This window comes from Hypanus sabinus, chromosome 1, assembly GCF_030144855.1.
Source record: "Hypanus sabinus isolate sHypSab1 chromosome 1, sHypSab1.hap1, whole genome shotgun sequence".
In the NCBI taxonomy this organism is placed as follows: Eukaryota; Metazoa; Chordata; class Chondrichthyes; order Myliobatiformes; family Dasyatidae; genus Hypanus; species Hypanus sabinus.
Genome location: NC_082706.1, coordinates 47,213,126 through 47,234,979, shown reverse-complemented (window position 1 = coordinate 47,234,979; position 21,854 = coordinate 47,213,126). Strand labels below are relative to the sequence as shown.

At 51.9% G+C, this 21,854-nt stretch overlaps 1 protein-coding gene across 4 annotated transcripts in view; it reads right to left on the bottom strand.

Annotated features, from left to right (window-relative positions):
- Positions 1-21,618, bottom strand: part of LOC132394382 (hepatic and glial cell adhesion molecule-like) — a 65,771-nt gene extending 44,153 nt beyond the window's left edge. For 3 of the 4 annotated variants that reach the window (XM_059970488.1, XM_059970661.1, XM_059970743.1), the window contains exons 1-2: positions 21,537-21,618; positions 20,595-21,341 (exon numbers count right to left, since the gene is read on the bottom strand). In XM_059970488.1, the coding sequence (XP_059826471.1) occupies positions 20,595-20,646 (52 nt within the window). In that variant the 5' untranslated portion in view covers positions 20,647-21,341; positions 21,537-21,618. Of the gene's footprint in view, positions 1-20,594 lie in introns of all 4 variants that reach the window. The other variant, XM_059970573.1, reaches the window with a different exon arrangement.
- Positions 21,619-21,854: the final 236 nt, after the last annotated feature.

Below are 21,854 nucleotides of genomic sequence, written 5' to 3'. Positions count from 1 at the left end.
CTGTATCGTTATTAATCACTTAGTTATAGTAACCTTTATAAATTGTACTCATTTAATCGCATATGGTGTACTGTCTGTTTTTGGGCGAGGCGGGGACATCACACAGCATCCACACCAGCTGATTACCCAGTTTGGCGGGCTCGAGGCGTAAACTCGATTCTCACAGCACCTGCGTGTACGGGAGGTGGGTTGGAGAGTGGCTGGATCCCCTTTTTCCCCTAGACATATACCAGCCTGTTGGGTAAGGGTTACACGGTCAATATTTTGGGCCAAGATCCTTCATCCAGTTGGAAAGGGTCTTGCCAGAGTGTATTCCTTCCTTTTTCCCCAAGCTTTTATTATGGCTTCTATCCCTTTCCTTTCCAGACCTGATCAAGTGTCTTGGCTGGAAGAATTGTCTGTCCATTGCTTTCCATAAATACTGCCTGACTTGTTAAGTCCCTCACGCTTTCTGTGCATGTTGCCCTCATCCTTCCTGTAATGGGGTGACTAGAACTGTATACTGTACTCTAAGTACATTTTGACCAAAGTTTACAGCCTGTAATATATTGTATACTGTGCAGATAGATAGCTAGGTTTTATTTGGATCTCATCACCGGCACCAGCATCGAGGATGTATATACAGAGAGGTCCCTGAAAAGGGCCAGTAGCGTCATCCCATCCACCGTGAGTATGGACTGTCGTCCCACTCCCATCAGGAGCAGGCTACGTAGCATCCACCCCAGGACCACCAGATGCAAAAACACTTACTTTCCCCAAACAGTACAGCTGATCAACACTTCCACTCACTAACCCACCCCTCCACACCCCCAACAACCACGACTTTATCATCTCCTGTCAGAGTCACCTTACGTACAGACACTCCTGTGCCTAGTGTCACTTTATGGATATATAAAATCAACTATCATATATGAACTATTTTATATATTTATTTTTATTGTGTTTTATTCTTGTGTCCTTTACCTTCATGTGTTTGTTCTACAGTTTCGGATCTGGAGGAAAAATTATTTTGTTCTCCTTTACACTTGTATACTGGAAATGATATTAAACAATCTTGAATCACTTTTCTGTTGAGTATTTTGTGCTGTAAATATATCTTTATAACTTGTTTATTACTGGCAATCCACCCCTCCATTAACACAGCTCTTGATCTTGATGAACACAGCCCATCGGCCACACTTGCCTCCCCTCACCAGAATGAACTTCCCCTGTTCACACTACAAGCCAGAGTCCCACCTCAAGGCACTGACCTTCGAGCACACTGATTTCATATGTCACAAAAACTCTTGACAAAATTCTGCAGTGACTGGTTGCACTACCATCTGGTTTGGAAGTTCTGGTGTGCAGGATTGAAGGAAGCTGCAGAAGGTTGTAGACTCAGCCAGTTCCATCGTGGGCACAACCCTCCCTTTCTCTGAGGACATCTTTAAAAGGCAATGCCTCAAGTAGGCAGCAGCCATCATAAAGGATCTTCACAATCTGAGGCATGAGTTCTTATGATGTTGAAACCCGAAGTCCAGAAGTCGGACCCCTGATTTTGTGTATCACTGCAAGTACCCCTGATCAGCGTCACATAAACCCATGGGAACAGGTGGTGGATGGTTTATGAGCAGCTGGTTCATATCACATGGCCTGGTATGCGACCAAGCAGGCAATCTCTGAAGAGTATTGGCAATGGCTGGGGTCAGCTGACTTGCAAAAACAATGCTCAGAAGAAGTGGCAAACCACTTCTGTAGAATAATTTCTGAAGAACAGTTTTGGTCATGGCCAGACCATTATCACACACATCATATGACATGACACATAATATAACCATATAACAATTACATCACGGAAACAGGCTATCTCGGCCCTTATAGTCCATGCCGAATGCTTACTCTCACCTAGTCCCACCGACCTGGACTCAGCCCATAATCCTCCATTCCTTTCCTGTCCATATACCTATCCAATTTTTTTTTAAATGACAATATCGAACCTGCCTCTACCACTTCTACTGGAAGCTCGTTCCTCACAGCTACCACTCTCTGAGTAAAGAAGTTCCCCCTCATGCTACCCCTGAACTTCTGCCTCTTAACTCTCAACTCATGTCCTCTTGTTTGAATCTCCCATACTCTCAATGGAAAAAGCCTATCGACGTCAACTCTGTCTATTCCCCTCATAATTTTAAATACCTCTATCAAGTCCCCCCTCAACCTTCTATGCTCCAAAGAATAAAGACCTAACTTGTTCAGCCTTTCTCTGTAACTTAGGTGCTGAAACCCAGGTAACATTCTAGTAAATCTTCTCTGTACACTCTCTATTTTGTTGACATCTTTCCTATAATTCAGTGACCAGAACTGTACACAATACTCCAAGTTTGGCCTCACCAATGCCTTGTACAATTTTAATATTACACCCCAATAATGATCATGATGATGTGTGTTCTATTTTCCGTGTAACCAAGAGGACTGGCAGGTATGCTGCTGTGGGTATCATGGAGTCACGGAGGGAAGGACAATTGCAATTGGAAGCTTAACAACTAAGGACACACAATCTATTGAAAGGATAGGCAGGTAGGCAGAGGAGGAGGAGTGGTTCTGTCAGTAAAAAATCAAATCAAATCTTTAGAAAGAGGTGACATAGGACTGGAAGATATAGAACCCTTGTGGGTAGAGTTAAGAAACCACAAGGGTAAAAACATCCTGTTGCATTGGGTGTTGGATTAGGTGTGTAATAAAACAGATTTGATTAGGGAACTATGGATAAAAGAACACGTAGGAAACAGTAATTGGAATATGATAGAATTCACCCAGTAAAATGAGAGGGGAAGCTAAAGGCAGATGTATCAATATTACATTGGAGTAAAGGGAATTACAGAGGCATGAGGTAGGAGCTAGCTGTCCAAAGCTGAGTGGAAGAGAACATTAGCAGAGATCATGGCAAAGCCAAAATTACTGGAGTTTCTGGGGTAGATGTAACCCAAAGAAGAGGAAGTATTCTCAAGGCATGACAACCGCGGCTGATAAGGGAAGTCAAAGTCAATATAAAAGCAAAAGAGAGGGCATATAATAGAGCAAAAACTAGTGAGAAGTTGGAGGATTGGGAACTTTCTAAAAGTCAACAGAAGGCAACTATAACAAAAAGCGAAAATAATGAAATATGAAAGTAAGCTAGCCAATAATATCAAAAATGATACCAAACATTCTTCAGATATATAGGAAGAAAAAGAGATGTGAGGGTAAATATTTGACTGCTGGAATATAATGCTGGAGATTTAATAATAGGGGACAAGGTGAACAAACTGAATAAGTATTTTGCATTGGTCTTCACTGTGGAAGACACTAGCAGTGTGCCAGATGTTCAAGAGTATCAACATGAGTGCAGTGGGAGAGAGTGCTTGGGAAACTGAAAAGTGTGAAATTAGATAAGCTGTCTGAAGCAGATGGACTACACACCAGGATTCTAAAAGATGTAGCTGAAGAGACTGCAAAGGCGTTAGTAACAATCTACTAAGAACACTGGACAGCAAATCTTTTCGAAAGCGTTGCTTCCTCAGAACTATTTGGAGGTTATGATTGCCTGCTTGAAGCTGAACACAAATTGAATTTCAGGCTACTGGCATCACATATGAGTTTGGAGAAACAAGAAATCAACGTTCTTTGAATATAAAGCATTTAATTGCAGTGTTGATGCTTTGCAATAGTTCAACTAAGCTGAAATTGTTTTGTGGATGATTTTTTGTTATTACTCGGTGTATGAAGCTTCTCATTTAAGTATCCAATGATAATCAGCCACCAATGATGGATTCCATTTGCCTCGATACTGTTTCTCCATGATGCAATGTCCTGGTGAAACCTTTCACCATGCTTGTCATTGGCAGCACAAAGATTTGAAAGGGAAAAGTCTAAATGGGAATGCAGAAAATGAGTCCTTAGTGACATGTTGCACTTCATGGTTTTGTCTGCTTGTCAACCAGTTTCACGTAGTTTGGTACTCTGCAGTTGCCTAGAAAATTTTCAACAAAATTATTGTGATTTTCTCCCGTTGCACTAAAAGTTCTTCAAATCGCCTGTTTGATTTGTGAAGCAGCTGTGTGCATACATCTACTGATGCTTCTGGACACATCATCAGTGATGTTCCTGGAATCATCGGGTGTTTCAGGTCTTTCAACATCATACACCCTCCTCCAGGTGACCCAGCCGGGGCTGATCAGACCCTAGCCTGTGTCCAGACGGCTGGCTGCACATGACTCCATGGCTCCCCTCTCTTGAGCCACAGCCACCTTGAGGCCCCCTCTGCCGCATCGGTGGTACTGCGGATGGCTCTCCTCTCCCTTTCTCCCTCGATGTCCAGATTGCTGTAGGCTCTGGCTAAGGAATGGGCTGCGAATCCCCTACAACCAACTTCCACTGGGAGACACCTCGCTCTCCGTCCAGCCTGCGGGCAGTTGCTGCTGACCATGATTGTTGTCATGGCTTGCAGCTTCCTAGTGACCCCTCCCTTCACTGGCGCCTCCAGAATTTGGTTGACATCTTCGTCAAACTGTTTCCACACTGACGTCATGTTAGCTGCAGGCCATTTGATCCATCTCCTGTTAGAATTAATGTTAGAGGGATCAGTTTGCAACACTTGGAGGTTCCGGGCACAATGGGGTGACTCCGGGCCTGGCATCTCCTTCGTCTCACCAGGTTGGACACCTGCGCGTTGTGCTGCTCCTGCTCCCGCCAGACACTTCATCCTCGCCTGGTGGATCTTCAAGCCGCGATCGTTCTTGCAGATTTTGCCACATGCACACAGCTTGCCCTTAGTCCATCGCCTGGGTCTGTTACCGTCGTGTCCGTCCGACTGGGGTGCTCATCCCACCCCCCCACCCCCCCGGGGGTATCTTTCCCTTAGAATCATAATAACTCTTGCGGGGTCCTCCTCTCAGAGGACACAGATTGGGTTGCCAGCCCGTTTGTTTCAGGTCTTTCAACATCATCCACCCTTCTCCAGGTGACCCAGCACAAAGGTGCCTTCCTTAATCTTAGCATTGGTTATTCTGGGAAACATCTGTGTCAAATTTCAAAATCTTTCAGAGATTTTTGTGGCTGGTGACAAAAGATTCCATCCCTGCAGTCTTGAATTCAACAGACCCAAGACTCTGACCGGGTCATTAACTCAGATGAGACTCACATGTCATGAAGAGTTCAAAATCATTTTCTCTTGCTGGCTTGTGCATCATGGCATCTTCGTCTGCCTCCTCGAGATTCCATGTCTCTAGTGGCTTTGTTACTGGAAGACTATCATCATGCAGCTTAGGTCTCATGGCTCTGTGGTAAACCATGTATACCTGTCTGGACAGCCCCTCTGCTGACTGCTCCTGTGGCTCCTCCCACAGACCCCGGTATAAAGGTGATCAGGGCACTGCTCCTCCCACAGTCATCCAACATGGCTGTGCTCCGTTTTCGCTGTTAATAAAAGCCTATCATTATTTACTCTACTTCCAGTCTCCTAGAGTTATTGACAGAGCATCAGGCTCGAGGGAGTTTGGGGTATTCAATGGATGTCTTGTTTTTAGCAGAGAACTCAGCCACACTGGTCAGACAGAAGTAGCATCCTGGCATATGATACTTCTGTGCTCTGAGCCAAGCTCTAAGATCGACAGTGCATGTTGCGCAACAAATGTAAGGAACCCAGGCTTCAGCTTGGTCACCAATTTTACATCCAAAGTAGAGTGCATACACTTTCTTAATAGGAGGAGTCATGCTTCGTTTTTGAGATTTAATTGTATACTCGCCAAGAATATAACATTGCGACTGTTGCAACATTGGCATGACATTTTGCTATCACCAATACCCTTGAAAGCAAATAGAGCATGCACATCATTGTGATTGAAAACCGATATATATGTGAACACAATGCATAGAATGGTGTGTGCGTGATGCTTTTGTAGCCTTTCTAAAACCTGTTCTGCCATGCAGCATCTGCTCTGCATAAGCATGCCTAGGCATGCCTGGACAAGACAGAAAACTTTTCAGCTAACATAGTGGGGCAAAAATTTAATTGACTTGAATAAGGAACTGAAATAAAAATATAGACAATTAATTAAAAATGGTGTGTGACTGGGATAGTTCATGGTTAACTTCATGTTCAGTAGCCAAAATCCATAGGGTACACTCAAAAATATCCAAGAAGCAAATCCTTTGTTGTCCAGTGGAACCATTAGGTTCTGGCATGGTTCTGGAGGACAGGAAAATTGCAAAAGTTACTCCACTCTTCAAGAAGGGAGGCAGAACAAATTATAGTCCAGTTAGCCTGACTTCAGTGGCTGGGAAGATATTGGAGTCGATTGTTAAGGATGTGGTTTCTGGGAACTTGGAGGCACATGCCAAAACAGGCCAAAATCTTTCCCAACACATCTGGTGGAATTCTTTGAAGAGATAACAAGCAGGATAAACAAAGGAGAATAGGTGGATGTTGCATACTTGAATTTTCTGAAGGCATTTCACAAGATGCCACACATGAAGCTGCTAAACAAGATAAGAGCCCATGGTGTTACAGGAAAAACACTAGCATAGTATTGGCTGATTGTCAGGAGGCAGAGTGGGAGTAAATGGATAAATGGATCCTATTCAGATTGGCTGCCAGTGACTTTAAGTGTTCTATAGGGGTTGGTGTTAGGACCGCTTCTTTTATGTTGGATGTCAACAATTTGGAAGATGAAATTGACGGCTTTGTAGCCCTGTTGGTGGATGATACATAACAGGTGGAGGAGCAGGTAATGTTGAGGAAACAAAGAGGCCACAGAAGGAATGAGACAGATTAGAGAGGTGGCAAAGAAGTGGCAAATGGAATACAGTATAGACAATTGTATGGTCATGCACTTTGGTAGAAGGAATAAAAGCAAATAGGGAGAAAATTCAAAAATCCAAGGTGTATAGGACTTTTGGAGTTCTTGTGCAGGATTCCCTAAAGATTAATTTGCAAATTGAATCTGTGCTTAGGAAGGCAAATGCTTTGTTAGCATTCATTTTCAGAGGACCAGAATATAAAAACAAGGATATAATGTTGAGGCTGTATAAGGCACTGGTGAGGCCTTACTTGGAGTATCGTAAGCAGTTTTGGGCCCCTTATCTAAGAAAGGATGTGCTCAGATTGGAGAGGGTTCAGAGGTGGTTCACGAGAATGATTCCAGGAATGAAAGGGTTATCATAATGAGCAGCGATTGAAGGCTCTGGACCTGTACTCACTGGAATTCAGCAGAACGAGAGATGGGTGACCTCACTGAAACCTATCGAATGTTGAAAAACCGAGATAGAGTGGATGTGGGGAGATGTTTCCTATGGTGGAAGTGTCTAAGACCAGAGGACACAGCCTCAGAACAGAGGGTCATCCATTCAGAACGGAGCTGAGAAGTAATTTCTTTGGCCAGAGGGTGGTGAATATGTGGAATTCATTTTCACAAGTGGCTGTGGAGGCCAGGTAAATGGGTGCCTTCAAGGCTAAGGTTGATACATTCATGATTAGTCAGGGCGTGAAAGGTTATGGCATAGAAGGTGGGAGAATGGAGTTGAGAGGGAAATGGAACAGGCATTATCAAATAACAGAGGAGACTCAATGGGCCAAATGGCCTAGATCTGCTCTTATGACTTATGGTTTAATGGCCTAAGTTCATTGGGGAAGTAGGAAGCCCAATGTTAGTGAGGTCAAGTGCACTGAAGACTGAACAGAGACGATAGCCGGGCTGGCTGGGTGGGAGGGAGGAAATGGGTGTGTTTTGCTGTTAGAACCACAGAAAACCTACAGCACAACAAAGGCCCTGTGGCTGTGCCGATCATGTCCTTACCTGAGAAATTACCTAGGGTTACCCATAGCACTCTACTTTACTAAGCTCCATATGCTCGTCCAGGAGTCTCTTAAAAGACCCTGTTGTACCTGCCTCCACCACCGTAGCCGGCAGGCCATTCCATGCACTCAGCACTCTCTGGATAAAAAACTTACCCCTGATATCTCCTCTGTACCTTCTGCCTGGCACCTTAAAACTGTGCCATCTTGTGTTAGCCATTTCAGCCCTGGAAAAAGCCCTCTGACTACCCACATGATCAATTCTTATCATCATCTTATACACCTCTAACGGGTTACCTGTCATCCTCCGTCACTCCAAGGGAAAAAGGCTGAGTTCACTCAACTTATTCTCATAAGGCATGCTCCCCAATCCAAGCAACATCCTTGAAAATCTCCTCTGCACCCTTTCTATGGTTTCCATATTCCTCTTATAGTGAGGCGACCAGAAATGAGAACAGTACTCTAAGTGGGGTCTGAGCAGGGTCCTATATAGCTGCAACATTACCTCTTGGCTCCTAAACTCAATCCCAGGATTGATGAAGTCCCATGAACCATATGCTTTCTTAACCATAGAGTCAACCTGTGCAGCAGCTTTGAGCGTCCTATGGACTCTGATCCCAAGATCCCTCTGATCCTCCACACTGCCAAGAGTCTTACCATTAATATTATATTCCGTCATCATATTTGACTTACCAAAATGAACCACCTCACACTTATCCAGGATGAACTCCATCTGCCACTTCTCAGCCCAGTTTTGCATCTTATCAATGTCCCACTCTGACAGCCCTCCACACTATCCACAACACTTCCAACCTTTGTATCATCAGCAAATTTACTAACCCATCCCTCCAATTCTTCAACCAGGTCATTTATAAAAATCACAGAGTAGGGGTCCCAGAACAGATCCCTGAGATACACCACTGGAGATCGACCTCCACACAGAATATGACCTGTCTACAACCACACTTTGCCTTCTGTGGGCAAGTCAGTTCTGTGCCCACAAAGCAATGTCCCCTTGGATCCCATGCCTCCTGACTTTCTCAATAAGCCTTGCATGGGGTACCTTGTCAAATACCTTGCTCGTAAGACATGATCTGCCTTTCACAAAGCCATGCTGACTATTCCTTGTCATATTATGCCTCTCCAATTGTTCATAAATCCTGCCTCTCAGGATCTTCTCCATCAATTTACCAACCACTGAAGTAAGACTCACTGGTCTATAATTTCCCAGGCTATCTCTACTTCCTTTCTTGAATAATGGAACAACTTCCACCACCCTCCAATCCTCCAGAACCTCTCCCGTCCCCATTGACGATGCAAAGATCATCGGTAGAGGCTCAGCAATCTCCTCCATCGCCTCCCACAGTAGCTCGGGGTACATCTCGTCACGTCCTGGAGACTTATCCAACTTTCCAAAAGCCCCTGCACATCCTCTTTCTGAATATGTACATGCTCAATCTTGTTGTTTTGTTGTGGCCATGCGATATTGGAGGTAGAATGTGTGTTAACACTTTTGTTCTGCCCCTAGCACAACATTTGGTGTTTGTTGCTGAAACAAATGATGCATGTGTTGATCTGCGTGTGATAAATACATCTCAATTTACTGCCATCAATGAGGAGGTCCAGGAGAGTGAAGACCGTGAATCAGTGATCCAGGAACTGCTCCTTTCTTCCACCATCAGATTTCTAAATGGTCCATGACTAATGAATATGACTTCATTTGTGCTAATTAAGTATTTTGTTTTTAATTGCTGTACTTACATCTTTATACTGTATTGCTGCAGTAAACGGCATATTTCATCTGATAAGCTCGCGATAATGAACCTGATTGCAATTCTCTGTCAGTCTTCCTCATGCTCTCTGTCTTCACAATCTCCCGAGCTACCAGGTTGTCAGGCGGCAGTCGTTCACTTCATGAAGCAAGCTGCCAAACTCTGCCCGCCTGCTGAGCCTGAACCCATCGTGCCCACATTCCATAATCTCTGTTCCCACCTGTCAGAGCCTGATTCATTCTTCCACATTGTGTTCAATAAATAACACTCACACTGAGTATACTGTATACGTTCCACGCCATGCATACCTTTGACCCTGTCCTGCACAGAATTACAAAATGGTTCAACACTTTGATATTTTTAAACTCAACCAAAACTAAGTAACATTGGTTAATCACAGCATAACAGAAATGGGAAGGGGTGTAGGGGCCAGAGGGTTCACAGAGACAGGGAGGGGTGTAGGAGCCAGAGGGTCACAGAGACGGGGAGGGGCGTAGGGGCCAGAGGGTTCACAGAGACGGGGAGGGGTGTAGGAGCCAGAGGGTCACAGAGATGGGGAGGGGTGTAGGAGCCAGAGGGTTCACAGAGACGGGGAGGGGTGTAGGGGCCAGAGGGTTCACAGAGACGGGGAGGGGTGTAGGAGCCAGAGTGGTCACAGAGATGGGGAGGGGTGTAGGGGCCAGAGGGTTCACAGAGACGGGGAGGGGTGTAGGAGCCAGAGGGTCACAGAGACGGGGGGGGTGTAGGGGCCAGAGGGTCACAGAGACGGGGAGGGGTGTAGGGGCCAGAGGGTCACAGAGACGGGGAGGGGCGTAGGAGCCAGAGGGTCACAGAGACGGGGAGGGGTGTAGGGGCCAGAGGGTCACAGAGATGGGGAGGGGTGTAGGGGCCAGAGGGTTCACAGAGATGGGGAGGGGTGTAGGAGCCAGAGGGTTCACAGAGATGGGGAGGGGTGTAGGGGCCAGAGGGTCACAGAGATGGGGAGGGGTGTAGGGGCCAGAGGGTTCACAGAGACGGGGAGGGGTGTAGGGGCCAGAGGGGTCACAGGGATGGAGAGGGATGTAGGGGCCAGAGGGTCACAGAGATGGGGAGGGGTGTAGGGGCCAGAGGGTCACAGAGATGGGGAGGGGTGTAGGTGCCAGAGGGTCACAGAGATGGGGAGGGGTGTAGGAGCCAGAGGTTCACAGAGATGGGGAGGGGTGTAGGGGCCAGAGGGTTCACAGAGACGGGGAGGGGTGTAGGAGCCAGAGGGTCACAGAGACGGGGAGGGGTGTAGGGGCCAGAGGGTCACAGAGATGGGGAGGGGTGTAGGAGCCAGAGGGTCACAGAGACGGGGAGACGTGTAGGGGCCAGAGGGTTCACAGAGACGGGGAGGGGCGTAGGAGCCAGAGGGTCACAGAGACGGGGAGGGGTGTAGGGGCCAGAGGGTTCACAAAGACAGGGAGGGGTGTAGGGGCCAGAGGGTTCACAGAGACGGGGAGGGGTGTAGGGGCCAGAGGGTTCACAGAGATGGGGAGGGGTGGAGGGGCCAGAGGGTTCACAGAGACGGGGAGGGGTGTAGGAGCCAGAGGGTCACAGAGGCGGGGAGGGGTGTAGGAGCCAGAGGGTTCACAGAGACTGGGAGGGGTGTAGGAGCCAGAGGGTCACAGAGATGGGGAGGGGTGTAGGGGCCAGAGGGTCACAGAGACGGGGAGGGGTGTAGGAGCCAGAGGGTCACAGAGACGGGGAGGGGTGTAGGGGCCAGAGGGTTCACAGAGATGGGGAGGGGTGTAGGGGCCAGAGGGTCACAGAGACGGGGAGGGGAGTAGGGGCCAGAGGGTCACAGAGACGGGGAGGGGTGTAGGGGCCAGAGGGTTCACAGAGACGGGGAGGGGTGTAGGAGCCAGAGGGTCACAGAGACGGGGAGGGGTGTAGGGGCCAGAGGGTCACAGAGACGGGGAGGGGAGTAGGGGCCAGAGGGTCACAGAGACGGGGAGGGGTGTAGGGGCCAGAGGGTTCACAGAGACGGGGAGGGGCGTAGGGGCCAGAGGGTTCACAGAGACGGGGAGGGGTGTAGGAGCCAGAGGGTCACAGAGATGGGGAGGGGTGTAGGAGCCAGAGGGTTCACAGAGACGGGGAGGGGTGTAGGGGCCAGAGGGTTCACAGAGACGGGGAGGGGTGTAGGAGCCAGAGTGGTCACAGAGATGGGGAGGGGTGTAGGGGCCAGAGGGTTCACAGAGACGGGGAGGGGTGTAGGAGCCAGAGGGTCACAGAGACGGGGGGGGTGTAGGGGCCAGAGGGTTCACAGAGACGGGGAGGGGTGTAGGGGCCAGAGGGGTCACAGGGATGGAGAGGGGTGTAGGGGCCAGAGGGTCACAGAGATGGGGAGGGGTGTAGGGGCCAGAGGGTCACAGAGATGGGGAGGGGTGTAGGTGCCAGAGGGTCACAGAGATGGGGAGGGGTGTAGGAGCCAGAGGTTCACAGAGATGGGGAGGGGTGTAGGGGCCAGAGGGTTCACAGAGACGGGGAGGGGTGTAGGAGCCAGAGGGTCACAGAGACGGGGAGGGGTGTAGGGGCCAGAGGGTCACAGAGATGGGGAGGGGTGTAGGAGCCAGAGGGTCACAGAGACGGGGAGACGTGTAGGGGCCAGAGGGTTCACAGAGACGGGGAGGGGCGTAGGAGCCAGAGGGTCACAGAGACGGGGAGGGGTGTAGGGGCCAGAGGGTTCACAAAGACAGGGAGGGGTGTAGGGGCCAGAGGGTTCACAGAGACGGGGAGGGGTGTAGGGGCCAGAGGGTTCACAGAGATGGGGAGGGGTGGAGGGGCCAGAGGGTTCACAGAGACGGGGAGGGGTGTAGGAGCCAGAGGGTCACAGAGGCGGGGAGGGGTGTAGGAGCCAGAGGGTTCACAGAGACTGGGAGGGGTGTAGGAGCCAGAGGGTCACAGAGATGGGGAGGGGTGTAGGGGCCAGAGGGTCACAGAGACGGGGAGGGGTGTAGGAGCCAGAGGGTCACAGAGACGGGGAGGGGTGTAGGGGCCAGAGGGTTCACAGAGATGGGGAGGGGTGTAGGGGCCAGAGGGTCACAGAGACGGGGAGGGGAGTAGGGGCCAGAGGGTCACAGAGACGGGGAGGGGTGTAGGGGCCAGAGGGTTCACAGAGACGGGGAGGGGTGTAGGAGCCAGAGGGTCACAGAGACGGGGAGGGGTGTAGGGGCCAGAGGGTCACAGAGACGGGGAGGGGAGTAGGGGCCAGAGGGTCACAGAGACGGGGAGGGGTGTAGGGGCCAGAGGGTTCACAGAGATGGGGAGGGGTGTAGGGGCCAGAGGGTTCACAGAGACTGGGAGGGGTGTAGGAGCCAGAGGGTCACAGAGACGGGGAGGGGTGTAGGGGCCAGAGGGTTCACAGAGACAGGGAGGGGTGTAGGGGCCAGAGGGTCACAGAGACGGGGAGGGGTGTAGGAGCCAGAGGGTCACAGAGATGGGGAGGGGTGTAGGGGCCAGAGGGTTCACAGAGACGGGGAGGGGTGTAGGGGCCAGAGGGGTCACAGGGATGGAGAGGGGTGTAGGGGCCAGAGGGGTCACAGAGATGGGGAGGGGAGTAGGGGCCAGAGGGTCACAGAGACGGGGAGGGGTGTAGGGGCCAGAGGGTTCACAGAGATGGGGAGGGGTGTAGGGGCCAGAGGGTTCACAGAGACTGGGAGGGGTGTAGGAGCCAGAGGGTCACAGAGACGGGGAGGGGTGTAGGGGCCAGAGGGTTCACAGAGACAGGGAGGGGTGTAGGGGCCAGAGGGTCACAGAGACGGGGAGGGGTGTAGGAGCCAGAGGGTCACAGAGATGGGGAGGGGTGTAGGGGCCAGAGGGTTCACAGAGACGGGGAGGGGTGTAGGGGCCAGAGGGGTCACAGGGATGGAGAGGGGTGTAGGGGCCAGAGGGGTCACAGAGATGGGGAGGGGTGTAGGGGCCAGAGGGTTCACAGAGACTGGGAGGGGTGTAGGAGCCAGAGGGTCACAGAGACGGGGAGGGGTGTAGGGGCCAGAGGGTTCACAGAGACAGGGAGGGGTGTAGGGGCCAGAGGGTCACAGAGACGGGGAGGGGAGTAGGGGCCAGAGGGTCACAGAGACGGGGAGGGGTGTAGGGGCCAGAGGGTTCACAGAGACGGGGAGGGGTGTAGGAGCCAGAGGGTCACAGAGACGGGGAGGGGTGTAGGGGCCAGAGGGTCACAGAGACGGGGAGGGGAGTAGGGGCCAGAGGGTCACAGAGACGGGGAGGGGTGTAGGGGCCAGAGGGTTCACAGAGATGGGGAGGGGTGTAGGGGCCAGAGGGTTCACAGAGACTGGGAGGGGTGTAGGAGCCAGAGGGTCACAGAGACGGGGAGGGGTGTAGGGGCCAGAGGGTTCACAGAGACAGGGAGGGGTGTAGGGGCCAGAGGGTCACAGAGACGGGGAGGGGTGTAGGAGCCAGAGGGTCACAGAGATGGGGAGGGGTGTAGGGGCCAGAGGGTTCACAGAGACGGGGAGGGGTGTAGGGGCCAGAGGGGTCACAGGGATGGAGAGGGGTGTAGGGGCCAGAGGGGTCACAGAGATGGGGAGGGGTGTAGGGGCCAGAGGGTTCACAGAGACGGGGAGGGGTGTAGGAGCCAGAGGGTTCACAGAGACAGGGAGGGGTGTAGGGGCCAGAGGGTTCACAGAGATGGGGAGAGGTGTAGGGGCCAAAGGGTTCACAGAGACGGGGAGGGGTGTAGGGGCCAGAGGGTTCACAGAGATGGGGAGGGGTGTAGGGGCCAGAGGGTTCACAGAGATGGGGAGGGGTGTAGGGGCCAGAGGGGTCACAGAGACGGGGAGGGGTGTAGGGGCCAGAGGGGTCACAGGGATGGAGAGGGGTGTAGGGGCCAGAGGGGTCACAGAGATGGGGATGGGTGTAGGGGCCAGAGGGTTCACAGAGACGGGGAGGGGATTAGGGGCCCAAGGGTTCACAGAGATGGGGAGAGGTGTAGGGGCCAGAGGCGTCACAGAGATGGGGAGGGGTGTAGGGGGCAGAAGGTTCACAAAGATGGGGAGGGGAGTTGGGGCTAGAGGGTTACATGGTTGGGGAGTGTTGTAGGGACCAGAGGGTCACAGAGACGGGGAGGGGTGTAGGGGCCAGAGGGCTCACAGAGATGGGGAGGGGTGTAGGAGCCAGAGGGTCACAGAGATGGGGAGGGGTGTAGGGGCCAGAGGGTTCACAGAGACAGGGAGGGGTGTAGGGGCCAGAGTGTCACAGAGACGGGGAGGGGTGTAGGAGCCAGAGGGTCACAGAGATGGGGAGGGGTGTAGGGGCCAGAGGGTTCACAGAGACGGGGAGGGGTGTAGGGGCCAGAGGGGTCACAGGGATGGAGAGGGGTGTAGGGGCCAGTGGGGTCACAGAGATGGGGAGGGGTGTAGGGGCCAGAGGGTTCACAGAGACGGGGAGGGGTGTAGGAGCCAGAGGTTTCACAGAGACGGGGAGGGGTGTAGGGGCCAGAGGGTTCACAGAGATGGGGAGAGGTGTAGGGGCCAGAGGGTTCACAGAGATGGGGAGGGGTGTAGGGGCCAGAGGGTTCACAGAGACGGGGAGGGGTGTAGGAGCCAGAGGGTTCACAGAGACAGGGAGGGATGTAGGGGCCAGAGGGTTCACAGAGATGGGGAGAGGTGTAGGGGCCAAAGGGATCACAGAGACGGGGAGGGGTGTAGGGGCCAGAGGGGTCACAGGGATGGAGAGGGGTGTAGGGGCCAGAGGGGTCACAGAGATGGGGAGGGGTGTAGGGGCCAGAGGGTTCACAGAGATGGGGAGGGGATTAGGGGCCCAAGGGTTCACAGAGATGGGGAGAGGTGTAGGGGCCAGAGGCGTCACAGAGATGGGGAGGGGTGTAGGGGGCAGAAGGTTCACAAAGATGGGGAGGGGAGTTGGGGCTAGAGGGTTACATGGTTGGGGAGGGTTGTAGGGACCAGAGGGTCACAGAGACGGGGAGGGGTGTAGGGGCCAGAGGGTTCACAGAGATGGGGAGGGGTGTAGGAGCCAGAGGGTCACAGAGATGGGGAGGGGTGTAGGGGCCAGAGGGTTCACAGAGACAGGGAGGGGTGTAGGGGCCAGAGGGTCACAGAGACCGGGAGGGGTGTAGGAGCCAGAGGGTCACAGAGATGGGGAGGGGTGTAGGGGCCAGAGGGTTCACAGAGACGGGGAGGGGTGTAGGAGCCAGAGGTTCACAGAGATGGGGAGGGGTGTAGGGGCCAGAGGGTTCACAGAGACTGGGAGGGGTGTAGGAGCCAGAGGGTCACAGAGACGGGGAGGGGTGTAGGGGCCAGAGGGTCACAGAGACGGGGAGGGGTGTAGGGGCCAGAGGGTTCACAGAGACGGGGAGGGGTGTAGGGGCCAGAGGGTCACAGAGACGGGGAGGGGTGTAGGGGCCAGAGGGTCACAGAGACAGGGAGGGGCGTAGGAGCCAGAGGGTCACAGAGACGGGGAGGGGTGTAGGGGCCAGAGGGTCACAGAGATGGGGAGGGGTGTAGGGGCCAGAGGGTTCACAGAGATGGGGAGGGGTGTAGGAGCCAGAGGGTTCACAGAGATGGGGAGGGGTGTAGGGGCCAGAGGGTCACAGAGATGGGGAGGGGTGTAGGGGCCAGAGGGTTCACAGAGACGGGGAGGGGTGTAGGAGCCAGAGGGTCACAGAGATGGGGAGGGGTGTAGGGGCCAGAGGGTTCACAGAGACTGGGAGGGGTGTAGGAGCCAGAGGGTCACAGAGACAGGGAGGGGTGTAGGGGCCAGAGGGTCACAGAGACGGGGAGGGGTGTAGGGGCCAAAGGGTCACAGAGACGGGGAGGGGCGTAGGAGCCAGAGGGTCACAGAGACGGGGAGGGGTGTAGGGGCCAGAGGGTCACAGAGATGGGGAGGGGTGTAGGGGCAAGAGGGTTCACAGAGACGGGGAGGGGTGTAGGAGCCAGAGGGTTCACAGAGACAGGGAGGGATGTAGGGGCCAGAGGGTTCACAGAGATGGGGAGAGGTGTAGGGGCCAAAGGGTTCACAGAGACGGGGAGGGGTGTAGGGGCCAGAGGGTTCACAGAGACGGGGAGGGGTGTAGGGGCCAGAGGGGTCACAGGGATGGAGAGGGGTGTAGGGGCCAGAGGGGTCACAGAGATGGGGAGGGGTGTAGGGGCCAGAGGGTTCACAGAGACGGGGAGGGGATTAGGGGCCCAAGGGTTCACAGAGATGGGGAGAGGTGTAGGGGCCAGAGGCGTCACAGAGATGGGGAGGGGTGTAGGGGGCAGAAGGTTCACAAAGATGGGGAGGGGAGTTGGGGCTAGAGGGTTACATGGTTGGGGAGGGTTGTAGGGACCAGAGGGTCACAGAGACGGGGAGGGGTGTAGGGGCCAGAGGGTTCACAGAGATGGGGAGGGGTGTAGGAGCCAGAGGGTCACAGAGATGGGGAGGGGTGTAGGGGCCAGAGGGTTCACAGAGACAGGGAGGGGTGTAGGGGCCAGAGGGTCACAGAGACGGGGAGGGGTGTAGGAGCCATAGGGTCACAGAGATGGGGAGGGTGTAGGGGCCAGAGGGTTCACAGAGACGTGGAGGGGTTTAGGGGCCAGAGGGGTCACAGGGATGGAGAGGGGTGTTGGGGCCAGAGGGGTCACAGAGATGGGGAGGGGTGTAGGGGCCAGAGGGTTCACAGAGACGGGGAGGGGTGTAGGAGCCAGAGGGTTCACAGAGACAGGGAGGGGTGTAGGGGCCAGAGGGTTCACAGAGATGGGGAGAGGTGTAGGGGCCAAAGGGTTCACAGAGACGGGGAGGGGTGTAGGGGCCAGAGGGTTCACAGAGATGGGGAGGGGTGTAGGGGCCAGAGGGTTCACAGAGATGGGGAGGGGTGTAGGGGCCAGAGGGTTCACAGAGACGGGGAGGGGTGTAGGGGCCAGAGGGGTCACAGGGATGGAGAGGGGTGTAGGGGCCAGAGGGGTCACAGAGATGGGGAGGGGTGTAGGGGCCAGAGGGTTCACAGAGACGGGGAGGGGATTAGGGGCCCAAGGGTTCACAGAGATGGGGAGAGGTGTAGGGGCCAGAGGCGTCACAGAGATGGGGAGGGGTGTAGGGGGCAGAAGGTTCACAAAGATGGGGAGGGGAGTTGGGGCTAGAGGGTTATATGGTTGGGGAGCGTTGTAGGGACCAGAGGGGTCACAGAGACGGGGAGGGGTGGAGGGGCCAGAGGGAGTCATAGAGAAGGGGTGGTGTGTAGGGCCTGAGACAGTTATAGAGACAGGGAATAGTATATGACTGGAGGGCATACAGAGAAGAGGAGGGGTGTAAGGGCTGGGGAGGATCACAGAGATGGAGAGGAGTGTAGTGCTTGGAGTGGGGGGGTTGCACTGTCAAGGAGGGGCACAGGGACCTGAGGGGTTTGCAGAGATGGGGAAAGGGAATCACAGAGACAGGGAAGGATGTAAGGGACGGAGGCTTTTACTGATATGGGGAGGGTATAGCAGCCGGAGGGATTTACAGAGACAGTAAAGAGTGTAGTGGCTGGTGAGGTCACATAGACTGGGAAGGAATATAGGATGGATGGTGTTCCAAAGATAAGAAGGGTTGTAGGGGCTCGTAGGGATAACAGAAACAGGGTGGGGCATAGATGCTGGAGGAGTCACAGAGAAGGGGAGGTGTGGAGGGACTGGCAGAATGTCTGAGTCAGGAAGGGGTGTTGGAACTAGAGGGGATTACAGACACAGGGAGGGGTATAGGGGCTAAAGGTGATAACAGGGAAGAGTTTAGGGGATGGAGTTTTATACAGAAGCAGGGGGGAGTGTAGGGCTGGAGGGGATTATAGGGACAAGGACTGATGTAGGAACCAGTAGGGTTGCAGAAATGGGGAGGGATATGGTGGCCAGAGGGGTTACAGATGTAGATGTGGGGTTAATTTTGGAAGTAATGTGTGGTGCTGCGTCCTGTTTTGGCCAAACTGAGGTCAGGTTGGGATGGAGCTAGGAGCCTTGTCCATCTCCCATCATATAACCATATAACAATTACAGCATGGAAACAGGCCTTCTAGTCTGTGCTGAACGCTTACTCTCTCCTAATCCCACTAACCCACACTCAGCCCATAACCCTCCATTCCTTTCCTGTCCATATACCTATCCAATTAAATGACAATACCGATCCTGCCTCTACAACTTCTACTGGAAGCTCATTCCACACAGCTACTATTCTGAGTAAAGAAATTGACCCTCGTGTTACCCTTAAATGTTTGGCACTCATGTCCTATTGTTTGAATCTCCTGTTCTCTCAATGGAAAAAGCCTATCCACGTCAACTCTATCTATCCCCCTCATCATTTTAAATACCTCTATCAAGTCCCCCCTCAGCCTTCTACGCTCCAAAGAATAAAGACCTAACTTGTTCAATCTTTCCCTGTAACTTAAGTGCTGAAACCCAGGTAACATTCTAGTAAATCTTCTCTGTACTCTCTCTATTTTGTTGACATCTTTCCTATAATTCGGTGACCAGAACTGTACCCAATACTCCAAGTTCGGCCATCCAATAACACCAGGGCAGTGTGAGCCTCCTCAAGCGTGACCGGCGCCAAACCGCTGAGCATGACTCCAGTTTAATCTAATCCCATCTGTCCACACATAGAATCTCTCTCCATTCCTCACTGTTTACATGCCTGTAGAAGATAAAAACATCACTGTCATCTCTGCCTCCTGCACCACCTCTGGCAGGTCATTCCAGGGACCAATCACTCTGCTTAAAAATAAAATTTGCCCCACATATCTCTTTTAAACTATCACCTCTCATCTTAAGTACATGCTCTCTGATATCAGATACTTCTTCCCCTAGGGGAAAAAGTTAGTGACCATTTACTCTATCTCTCATAATCTTATAAACCTCTATCAGGTCTCCCTCTGTGAAAGTTATCCAATACTGAAAGGCCTATATAGAGCAGATAAGGGGAGGTTTTTCCTATAATGAGGAAGCCAAGCACCAGAGAGCAGAGCCTAAGAATTCAAGTACGTTCCTTTAGAACAGAGATTAGGGGGAATTTCTTGAACCGGAGAGTGATGAATCAGAGTTATTCATCTTCACAGATGGTGGTGGCTAAGTCATTGGGTCTGCTTAAAACGGAGTTTGATGGGTTCGTAGATCACCAGAGAGTCAAAGGTGACAGAGAGAAGGCAAGAGAATGGGGATGAGAGGGGAAATAAATCAGCGTTGATCAAATGGAGGGGCTATTCAATGGGCCAAATGGCCCAGTTCTGCTCCTAGGCCTTGTCTCATCCTCTGACTCTCTGGAGAAAACAACCCAACTTTGTTCAACCTCTCCTTATAGCTCATGTCCTCTAATCCGGGCAACATCCTGGTGGACCTCTTCTGCATCTCCAAAGCCCCCAAACCCCACTGTAGTGGAGTGACCAGAACTGCACACAACACACCAAATTCAATACAACTGCAATGTGACTTCCCTGTGTTTGTACTCATCCCCAACTGACAAAGGCAAGATACAGGACACGTTCCTTAACAGCCACTCTCAGGGAGCTGTGGACCTGCACCCCAAGATCTCTCAGTATGGTAATTCACCTCATGATCCTGCCATTTACTACATAAAGTACAGATTCACATGCTGGGGTGTGAGACATGGAAATCTGCTGCTGCAGTGGGATCTCTCTGTAATCCAGCACAGATTCAATGGTCTCCACTACCACCAGCAAGTTTGTAGGATACAGTTTCCATAGAGTAGGCTTGTCCACAACCAGACAGGTGACTTTGGCATGAAGGGCTAGAAAGGATGTCAGAGGGGATTCTCTAATGTGGAGGGTGGGCGAGGGGAGATTAGAGACTGGACCGTGCTGACTAAGGGGGTGGGATGACAAAGTCACACAAGACAGAGAATTTTCCAAACCAGTGTTAGAACGGCTACGTCACAGATGAGTATGGGTTCAGTGCTGAGATATGGGACCGGTTTAGGTGGGTCAGTATTGATAGTGGGCTGAAGGGCCTATAAGACTGAACCTGGCAAAAGGCAAGTCCAAAAACAAACCTTACCTGTTGAAATCAGTAGTGCAGCCAAAATTACAGGATACAACCGGCACAGCATCACGGGGTCCTCTAATTGATGATAATCCACAGGCTCACCATTGCCCTCTCCTTCTATTTCTCTCTCTCACTTCCCTCTTTTTCTTCCTCTCTCCTCCCCCTCTGTCACTCCCTTGCCTCCTCTCTCCTCCCCTCTTCCTCCTGTCCTTCTCTGCCTTTTCTTCACCTCCTCACCGCCTCTCTCCTTCCCCTTTCTCCCACTCACATTCTCACCCACTCTTCCTTCTCACTCCCTCCCCTCACCCTCTCTCTGCCCCTCCCTCTCTCGCCTCTCTGCTTTTCTCCCTCTTTACTCTTCTTCACTCTCCCCCTTTTCCACTCTACCTCTCTTGCCTCTCCACTCTTTCTCTCAGCTCTCGCTCCTATCTTAAATTGCTAAAGGCTGAGTAATTCAGACTCTGCCTTGGCAATAATAGGACTTTAAAAAGTAAATATCTCTTCGTCATCCGGAGCAATGAGAATAAACTAAATTAAATCTGGGTGTGGGCATACATAACCTCTGATGCATTTCACCACATTCCGTGAGAGCTTTGGGCTTTCTGATTTCTTGTCTACCCCACCCTGACGATTCACTCCCACTTACTTCCACCCTCTATAGAAAATCCCTTCCTTCTGGAGCAGTGGTTCTTAACTTTTTTTATGCCATGGACCCCTTTTACAGTCTGGTGAAGCCTCTGGACCCCTTCACAGAATAATCTGTTCGAATATAAAACGTAAATACATAGGATTACAAAAGAAACCAGTTCAAAGCAGTTAACAAAATATTAAACAAACCCAATTTGCGATTTAGCAATTTATCTGCTTCTTGACTAACGCAATAAGATGATACATTTAAATTATAGACAAGTTAAGATTAAGGTAGATGTCTAGGTCACAAACAGGCGACTTCACCGTTCCGTGGCTGGACAACTGCTCGGCTCATGACTGCCGGATACTTGGCCAGCTACGTTGCACAACCATCCCCAGACAGGAAGGACGTCGATCACTGTTGATCTGGTGTCTAGTAACCACCAGAATGTTGCAGTAGTGACGAGCGTGCCGTAAAAGATATTCTGAGATATTTGTAACAACTGTAATGTGATATGAAAATATCTGTGATTTCTATAGGTGACTAAGTCGCAGGTACTGCTAATACTACTGTGGTTTGCTGCCAACATTCGTCATTGAAGGAAATGCAAAATTTCAGTTAGAGGTCAGTGAAAATAAGGG